We start from the raw sequence: 10,011 nt of genomic DNA, 5'->3' as shown, positions 1-10,011 counted from the left end.
ACGGCCGGTGGCAAGCGAAGAGACACCGTCGTAGCGCGGCACCGGCAAGCCAGAACACACCGAACACGGAGCAAACCGTAAGGACGTTAGACGCTTTTCGAACGAGTGATAATGTCCGCCCCGTGTATGTGCTCGCACAATTTCATCCCTTGAGACGTCTTCGCTTCTTCTCGGCCTTTTTTTTTTGTCTTCATTAGGTGAGTTCGCTCTACGGAGCATCCCTAGGATGTGAGTGCGCATACGTGCGCGTGCATGTGATGTAGACTGGGTTAGGGCTGGGGTACCAACGTGCGCGTGCGTGGATGGGATGATGAAATACCACACGCGGACGCCTAGGAGGCAGGATGGCTCATAATGGGCACATTGTGAGACTCGTCAACGGATCACACGGCCTATAATTACTCATATTCTAAATTTTATAAATATCTAAATGCTGTGATGTCATTTTTCCACACTAAGGCCTGGTTAAACCACCATGCGTGGCGCCGTATAAGATTTCCCGTTACTCAGCATCCTCCGCGGAAAGATAGGCTAATCTGTAACTATGTAAATCTATTAATCGTGTTAATCCTTGTGTTCTAAATCCTTGTGTTCGACAAAGGAGAAAAAGAATATGAACCAAAATGGCCTGATGTTGCGCGTGGCGCGTCGTCCACACCCTTGGGTCTTTTCCCCACATCACTCAAACCATCAGAAAATGTATTAGGTAAATCTGCACAGACCGAGACGACCCCTTTACTAAAATAATCCGTGTCATGATTTAAAAATACCCTTATTATTTATTGTATTGTCAGTTCTCTGTATGAGGCAGGCGTTTTTTTTTTTTTTTTTACGGGAACGGGGGTGTAAGATAAAGCAAACCTGAGAACAAAGTATACCCCGCTTTTTTTTAAAAAAATCGACTCGCCCAATATTTACATTAAAAGTCCTGTCATATGTTTTGCATGAATGTTACTGCTCCACCTCTAAAATTGCTTATTTATTCATTTATTTATTTGTGTATGTATTTGTTAAATGGTCAATTGTAAATAATCAATTAAGAATATGCTGTATTTGTAAAATAATCAATTTGATATATTTTATACATATCATTTATTAGTAAATTGATGTATCATTTGAAATATGAAGCAGCAAGGCGAACGTTTACTCACAAAGGAGAGCTTCTGGGTTCGAATCTCTGGAGTTTGCATGATCTCCTCTGGATGTGTCCCAAAAATAATCCAAAATCATGTGAGTGGTAATGTGTCTTGATACGATATGATTCAAAAATAGTATGGTAGAATATTTTGAATCGGAACGATTCGATTCAGTGAGGTTACGATACGATTCAATACGGCCGTAGCTTTTGTCATATTTATTCCGATGTAAAATCTCGCCAAGCCCAATAGATCAACAGCAACACCAAACAGGTTTTGAAAATGAAACCGTTTGATTCGGTTTCGTTATGTAAATACCTCACCCCCCAATCATTTATTTAGAAAGTGAGAGAAATGCGATAGTGTTACTCCCGCTTCTCCAGCCATGCGGCTTGTTTTGATAGTTCCGCTATAATATATATATTATATTTTTTTTCCACAGTTCCCATGTGTCTGTGATGTACTTTGGTTCGAATATCCCAAAGATAAAGAATATAAAGCATACTTTACACCTGCTCACAGCGAGGCTTTTCAAGGTTTTGGGGGTTACAAGTTAATGAACTGACTGTTTCAAATATAGCAAACCCCAGAATGAAAAAATAAATAAATAAGGGAAATCATTTTCTGTATGCAGCATTTGTGAACTGAGATGCAGTTGCGAGAAAACAAAATGGCGAATGGATTGAAAATGCTTGAATTCATCTGTGTGATCTGCTGATTAATTTTCCCGTTGTCTTACACAGATCTGGTGAGAATGCCGAACTAAAAAAAACGTCTTTCCTCCATATCCCACGGACTCCGACAAACTGAAAAGTTGAAAGGCGGGACAATTGCGCAACCGTAACCCAACAACAATAAGCACGTGGCATCCCTCGCCCTCGTTTGCATTATCAAATGCCCAAAAACAGCAAAGCCGTCAAGAGAGAGCTTGACGACGATGTCACAGAATCGGCCCGGGACCTGCTTTCCAACGAGGACGCCTGCGACGATTCCTTCAAGAAGAGCTCGTTGATCATCGGCGACCATGACGGCGACGGCAAGGAGGGCGACGTGGAAGAGGGCGGCTCCGACGGCGAGGAGGAGGAAGAGGAGCGGCCGGCCTGGAACAGCAAGCTGCAGTACATCCTGGCCCAGGTGGGCTTCTCCGTAGGCCTCGGCAACGTCTGGAGGTTTCCGTACCTGTGCCAGAAGAATGGCGGAGGTGAGCGCAATGACCGCTTGCATCCATGTTTATGTTCGTGGGAGCTGTCAAACGACCGTTCGACAAACGAGAGGTCACTTGAAAACATTGGGTCTCTGTTCTCGGTTGATGCGTAATTCATTCACCACGTCTGTCTCTGATCTTACATAATGGAGAGATGACATCTTAAAAGGGAAGTCAAGTCCATTTTTTTTTTTGCAATTGCACATTATGGTTTTGTTGATTTTCTCGATTACGTTTCTGCGTGTGTTTTACATTTCTGCTCCTTTACAGTAAGGCGTCCGACACACTCATGCTGTGAGTCAGGTCGTTCCTCGCTTGAGTCACTCAGAGAGTCAGGCCTGATTTAAACAGCTCTGGTCCACCCCGCTGTGGTCAAGTGTAATTTCATTAAAATGACACGTCTGGGACCTACGCAACCCCAGCACCAAAATGCACACACACACACACACACACACTTCCTCTCATGGTGCCACAGACCATGTGCTACTGTCTCTTTAAGAAAACCCAGGCCCGGGTGGAAAAAGGACTCATGGCTACTGTACAACTTTCGGCTGAGTCAATGAGTGATTCAGCTGCTGGTTGGGGTCCAGCAAGGGGAAAAGGAAGTGAAGTTTGTACTATAAATCAAATGGAATGTAACAAAGTGCTGTTGCTAACCAAAACAGCAGTATATAGTGAGGTCAATGCTTTTATGGATTAAATGTCAAGATTTCTTTGAGCATTAATGATCTTAACTTCCACACCGCAATGTGATACATTGACAGATTTTTAATACAACATCCACCACGACCGTAGAAGCTATTTATAGTCGAAAGATAAAACGTTCTAATATGATAATATTTGCTTTTGGAAAGACAATGGGAGACCACCTGGGAGGAAGGTGGATGCGGGTTTGATGCTGACTGATGTCAAAGACCCCCAGGAATGAAATTGAATAAGATGATCTAATTGTTAAGACAACAGACGTTACACCCGGGAGGGGCAGCGGGACTTAAAGAACATCCTGTCTGAGGAAACGATAAACAAAACACTATTTGGCGACGGATTAAAATACCAGCAATACAATACACACGTGGGCAGATTGCGCAATCGCTAACAATGTCAACAATGCCAACAGTCATTTTAGTGGGTTTGAAAAAATGCCAAGCGGCTTTCATCACGGCATTTTGAAAGGTATGACGCAATCCTGCTCCAACTGATTTTTGTGGTTTTGGAGTGCACACGGAAGTATAACAAAGACTTGAATTCTCAAGAAGACTTTATAGTAATACCACTTCCGAGTCATCTTGGATGAAACTTCCTCAAAGACATTTGATTTAATAAGGGTGCCTCGTAAAAATAACCCACCTCTTGTTAAAGTGGGTCAAAACGTGAACAGTTTCCTGCTTCGTTTTAATTTAGTGAGATGAACCTCATCATATCAAACTGGAAGCTAATGCTAAGCTATGACGAACGGTTCTCCAATTATTCATTTGATAATCGATTCATCGTCAATTATTGTTGAAATAATCAAAGTGTGTTGCTTGTGTTATTTTGATTCTTAGGGGCTTACCTGGTGCCCTACTTGATCCTGCTGGTGTTGATCGGCATCCCGCTTTTCTTCCTGGAGCTGGCAGTGGGTCAGCGTATCCGTCGGGGCAGCATCGGCGTGTGGAACTACATCAGCCCTCGACTTGGGGGCATCGGCTTCGCGAGCTGCGTGGTGAGTCGCTAAACCGTTAGCTTGCTAGCTGATAAATTCTGCTGTCGAAATCCTTAACACCCTCTTAGATGGACCAATAATAGACGCTCTGTGCAGGTGTGCTTCTTCGTGGCTCTCTACTACAACGTCATCATCAGCTGGAGCCTCTTCTACTTCTCACAATCCTTCCAGCAACCGTTGCCATGGCACGAGTGTCCGCTGGTCAAGAACAAGAACAGCACATGTAAGTTCATTGAAAAGAATTTAATGTTAGGATTAAATCAGTGAGGGTTACTATGTCAAAAGTTGTTACATTTAAATAGGTTGAAACAAAAAAAGATACTTTTTATCACGCAGTTGTGGTGCCCGAGTGTGAGAAGAGCTCGGCCACTACCTACTACTGGTACCGCGAGGCCCTGAACATCTCGGACAGTATCTCCGAGAGCGGAGGACTCAACTGGAAGATGACCCTGTGCCTGCTGGGGGCCTGGTCCATGGTCTGCCTGGCCATGATCAAGGGCATCCAGTCGTCCGGGAAGGTAGGCTTAGCTTCTTGGGGGAACTGGGGGAAAGGTTTCAGCCGCCATTTCTTGAAAAATCCTCTCACACCTCGTTAGCAAACATTAAGACTTGCTAACTGTATGGATGCCTTGTCTGGTCGCTAATACTACGAAAAAGTGGCGATCTTATGGGAACAAAGTGTTAATATTCTTTAGCGGGAGCGTAAAATGGAGAGATGTTAACGACTTGTGTCATCCTCGGTCGCTCATGTGATTTTCCTGGAAGGGATTGGATACTTAAGCTCACCTAGCTACGCTGACCTCCAGCATCAAAGCTAACGTGACTAGCATCCGGAAGGATTAAGACCTCTCCTACCTCCATTTTTTTCTTTTTATCATTTCATTTTTTTTGTCACATGACAAGTATTAGACGGCGGATGTTCGGGGGGGTCAAGCCGGAGCTAATTGGAAGAAATGGGCACGAGGAAAGCTCTTGATGTTTTTGACATTTGAATTCGGTTTGATCCCCTCCTCTTGCGTCATGCCTCGACGATACGCTAATGACGGATCAAATAATGTGTCACTAATCGCTTTCTGACCGTTACATAACTACAATATCAATTACACGTTACCAACGTTTTTTTATTTTAGCAGTCGAGGGAACGAAGACTTTTTTTGTTGTCCGTGACAGGCAGACTGCCTTGGCGTCGTCATTAGCTGTGGTTTTATCGCGACGACTGTCTTACTGTCTGGACAAAACAAGATGGATGCCCTCAACAGCCGTGGTCTGTGCCGTGCCAATTTGTCACGCCAGGCCTTCCCTGTTTGGCTTCAGCCGCTTGAAATGTGGCCGCTGCCATTGTCTAGACGCTATCTCCCACTGCCACTTTGCTCTATTTTAGTGCAGTCATTGAGAAACATCGCTGGAAATAATCCCTGAAGATAACGTGGATCTTTCACGTGGTGTGTCCAGACAGGTTTTGGGGTCCATGAGTTCAAACTTCCCCGATAGTCGCCCCCCACGAGGCGTCTCGCAAGTGTCAGCACAAAAGAATATTAATGGAGTCTCTCCTCCCGTGTGCACAAAGAGTTTTTTTTTTTTTTTCAAGGAATATCCTCGTGTGAGCGCGGGTGGGCGTGAAAGGGATCTGGTTGTCGTGGTTACACGCGCTCTTTCGGCTTGGCTTGATTTTGGGAGATTTGAGGACAGGGTTCATGGGGAGGGAAATGGGGGGGGGGGGTTAGGCAAGACTAATACTTTGTAAATCTTGCATAACGTCAGGTTGGAGCAAGTTTGATGACTAACCTTGGGCGCAGTTGTACGCCTTCATTTTTAGGAAATCCAGCCTCCAAAGTTAATTTTGCTTATCAGCAGTGTAGTTACCTTGAAAAAGTGGTCTGGTTACTTTTTTTACTCCTTTAAATTAGATTTTAAAAGCAATTAAGATTACAAGTTACTTTATTGGTTAAATAAGCAAGTGATTAAGGAAAATTAAATAGGATACATCAAAGTTTGTAGAAATAATTTAAAGATGGACACAATAATGCCCCACTATAAATTGTAGCGCTTGCTAAATTTACGTAGCAACAAATTTAGCATACTAGCACAAGACAGGATGGACTTAGTGTCACCATTTTAAAAATTGTACACACACAAAATTGTGGTGTGACCTTCTCACTTCTCATGGACACAAACTCCTTGAGAAGATAGCCATCTTTGCTGATATGTGAAATATTACTCAAGGGCATAACTTAGATGTGTCATAATTTGACCATGAAAATACCACCTGCAACATTGGCCTGCTGTACACAGTACATGTTTACTTATTTGCGTTATCCCAAATGAATGTTTGTGTAGCTTCTGTATGTTTGTGTATCTTCTTTCTCGTGATTGTGTTGTGTGTTTATTTAAGTTGAATTTACTGACTGGAGGGCATGTCGGGTGTGGTGACCTGATCGTTTCTGTTGTACAGTGTATACTGTTGATATAAGGATACAAAAAAAAAAAAAATAACACATTTTGTCTTTTTTTTAAAAATTGTTGCAAGCGAACATTTGAAACAAATTTTAGCCATTTTCTCGAGATCATTTCTAGATAAACTTAGCAATTTATTTGTTGTCCTTTAAATGTTTTGGTGACCTACGCTGTGCCTGCATTTTTAGGTGATGTACTTCAGCTCGTTGTTCCCTTACGTGGTGTTGATCTGCTTCCTGGTTCGCTCGCTACTCCTGGAGGGCTCCATGGACGGGATTCGCCACATGTTCACACCAAAGGTACGGACGCAATGTCTTTTTGCCCACGCTCCTTCTGAGCTCAGCAAGACATCACACTTTTGAGGAAGAATGGGAGTGCTCATAGAAAAATATATATTTTTTTTTAGTACCAATAGTACAGCAAATAGCCCATCTGGAGGAAAAACTGATTTAATGAAAAAATAATCTTCTGACTGGCTGATAGCAATAACACACCAATCAGCTTCCAAGGCTGTAAATTCTGCTGTAGCTTCTATCTCCATGGAAACAAGAAGACCTACCACCGTTTCTTTGGTGCTCTACCGCCCCCTTGTGCCCACAACATAAAACACCATGTGATCAAAAGAAACTCACCATTCCCTTCCGTGTGTGTGCTTGCGTGCCAGCTGGAGCTCATGCTGGAGGCCAAGGTTTGGCGCGAGGCGGCCACGCAGGTGTTCTTCGCGCTGGGCCTGGGCTTCGGCGGCGTCATCGCCTTCTCCAGCTACAACAAGCGCGACAACAACTGTCACTTTGACGCCGTGCTGGTGTCCTTTATCAACTTCTTCACATCGGTGCTGGCCACCCTGGTGGTGTTCGCCGTGCTCGGCTTCAAAGCCAACATTATGAACGACAGATGCGTGTTGCTGTGAGTCTCGTTCCACCCTGAAGATATCAAACGACACAAATTAGAAAAATCGATAACTTGTCTTGATTTTGTTTTTTTTTTAGCAACAGCAACAAGATTGCGGATTTGCTGGGCAACGGCATCGAGGCCAACCTGATCCCCAACCACATCAACCTCAGTCAAAAGGTGAGCGTGGACGACTACCATCAGATGATCGACATCATCAGAGGAGTCAAGGAGGACAACTTTGGCAAACTCGGACTGGAGTCCTGCAGTATCGAGGACGAGCTCAACAAGGTATGGACGAGATGCGATCGTATTTGGAGGAAAAAAAGTAAACTTGAGTTGTTATTTTTTGGGGAATACAAAGTGGTTACCCTTCACTGACTAATCTCTCCTCCCCCTCCCCTACCCACTAGGCCGTGCAGGGCACAGGCCTGGCGTTCATCGCCTTCACGGAGGCCATGACGCACTTCCCGGCCTCTCCCTTCTGGTCGGTCATGTTCTTCCTCATGCTGATTAATTTGGGCTTGGGCAGCATGTTCGGCACCATCGAGGGCATCCTCACGCCGCTCATCGACACCTTCAAAGTGCGCAAGGAGCTCTTGACGGGTCAGCCAAACTCATGATTATGTTGATCGGGAGTTGGGAAAGCCGTTCCTAATATTGTGACCGACCCCCTCCCTCCCTCCAGTGGGCTGCTGCGTGCTGGCTTTCTCCCTCGGGCTGGTGTTCGTGCAGCGCTCGGGCAACTACTTTGTGACCATGTTCGACGACTACTCGGCCACGCTGCCGCTGCTCATCGTGGTCATCCTGGAGAACTTGGCCGTCGCTTGGTTCTACGGCATCGACAAGTACGGCCTTCGAACCGCTCAAAAACCGTGAAGAAAACTTATATTCATCCGACTAGGGTCAGCTCACCTGTGTTGTGATTCCGTCAGGTTCTTTGAAGACCTGAAGGACATGCTGGGCTTCAGGCCGTACCGCTTTTACTACTACATGTGGAAGTTCATCACGCCCATCCTGCTGCTGGTTCTGCTGTGCTCCAGCTTTGTCCAGCTCATCAAGACGCCGCCCAGTTACAGTGCCTGGATACAGGAGCAGGTTGGTCACATGTGTGCTTGCAGAATTTATGGGCAATACTGTACCTGTTTCCTCAATGCTTGTTCTTCTTCTGTAGGCCCAGGAGAAGCTGGTGGGCTTCCCTCCATGGGGCGTGGCGGTGTGTATCTCCCTGGTGGTGGTGGCCATACTGCCCGTGCCGGTGGTCTTCGCGCTGCGCTACTTCAGCGTGATCAACGACGGCGCCGGCGGCATCTCGGCCGTGTCCTACAAGAAGGGCCGCATCATCAAGGAGAGCAGCGTGCCCGGCGAAGGCGACGACGCCAGCCTCCTTCACGCCAAGACCACGCCCAGCGAGGTGCCGTCGCCCATGCTCGCCAACGGCATCTACCGCAAGCAGAGCGCCGGCGGGGTTCCCGAGGCGGACGCCGCGCCCAACGGTCGCTACGGCATCGGGTACCTGATGGCCGACGTGCCGGACATGCCCGAGTCGGACTTGTAGTGCGGCCCGGCCCCCCGTTCTTCCCGTCTAGTCGTCCATGTGTGTACCGCATAGTCTTTGTAAAACAGCCTAGCTGCTTTATTTCTTCTCTTTTCTTCTTCGTCGTCTCTGAACCTTAACATTTTAAAACAACAAATCGTAGGCAGGGAATATACACTCACAGGTCACTTCATTAGGCACACCATAGAAGAAGTCAGTTGACACCATCCCGCCTCTAAAAACAAAAATGTTCAGAGTTCTTTTCTATTTGACAGGCATCCAATCGAAGGGGTTTCTTGAAATGGTCTGAATGAGTGAGATCTGCCATTATTTTATCAATTCAATGAAATGAAATATTTGCTGGAAATGAAAAACCGTTTTAAATATTTGTTTTTAAAAATGAATTTAATGCTCTTGCTGGCCAAATCGGGTCAAGACTCAAACTCCAAATTAACGTTTACTAAAAACGTTTAAACCAAAAAGAAAAACCTCAACCGATGCAAGATATGAAAACTACCCAAAAAAAAATTGGATTGAAATCCATTAGCCGGTGTACCTAATGTAGTGTCTGTCGATCGTGTGACTGTTGCCATCCCCCCCCCCCTCCCCTCCCGCACTTAGTCCATCTTTGGATCACTCGTCCGTGCTACTGAATACAAAAGTGTGAGCAATAAGGTGGACGTGCCACCGAGCCTACATGAGAAAGTAAGAATGTGTGTGCGAGAGAACGTGTACATTCAAAAAAGTTCCACGATTGGGTTGAGGCTAACGAGTGCCTACATCGTCATTTATAGAATACGCCATGTTTGTATAGTTTCGGTATTCTGTAAATATCATATAAATATATTTATCTGCGTTATTTGGATAAATGTAATTAAGGTTCAGTCATCAAATCGTCATTATTAACGTCATTGTTGTTTTTTTTAACTAATGCGTTCATGAGGACCGAGTCCTTGTCTTTGTAAATAGTTTGTTCTGTCCATCAAATGGCTTGAAAACACACAGCAAAGAAATGTCTTTTTTCCCTTCCTCTTCTTCGACATTAAAAACTGACCCAAAAACACGAGTCAAAGTCTCGATTGATTTT

General features: G+C 45.1%; 1 protein-coding gene across 1 annotated transcript; it reads left to right on the top strand.

The window, feature by feature from the left end:
- Nucleotides 1-34: 34 nt before the first annotated feature.
- On the top strand, nucleotides 35-9,990 carry slc6a15 (solute carrier family 6 member 15). The gene is made up of 12 exons (XM_049722707.2): nucleotides 35-197; nucleotides 1,880-2,337; nucleotides 3,885-4,042; nucleotides 4,139-4,265; nucleotides 4,379-4,560; nucleotides 6,685-6,795; nucleotides 7,161-7,402; nucleotides 7,486-7,678; nucleotides 7,801-7,993; nucleotides 8,076-8,235; nucleotides 8,323-8,485; nucleotides 8,562-9,990. The coding sequence occupies exons 2-12, from the start codon at nucleotides 2,031-2,033 to the stop codon at nucleotides 8,943-8,945; spliced, it is 2,220 nt and encodes a 739-aa protein (XP_049578664.1). The 5' UTR covers nucleotides 35-197; nucleotides 1,880-2,030; the 3' UTR covers nucleotides 8,946-9,990.
- The last annotated feature ends 21 nt before the right edge of the window (nucleotides 9,991-10,011 follow it).

Source organism: Syngnathus scovelli, chromosome 6 (genome assembly GCF_024217435.2).
Source record: "Syngnathus scovelli strain Florida chromosome 6, RoL_Ssco_1.2, whole genome shotgun sequence".
In the NCBI taxonomy this organism is placed as follows: Eukaryota; Metazoa; Chordata; class Actinopteri; order Syngnathiformes; family Syngnathidae; genus Syngnathus; species Syngnathus scovelli.
This window is presented reverse-complemented; position numbering and strand designations above follow the sequence as displayed.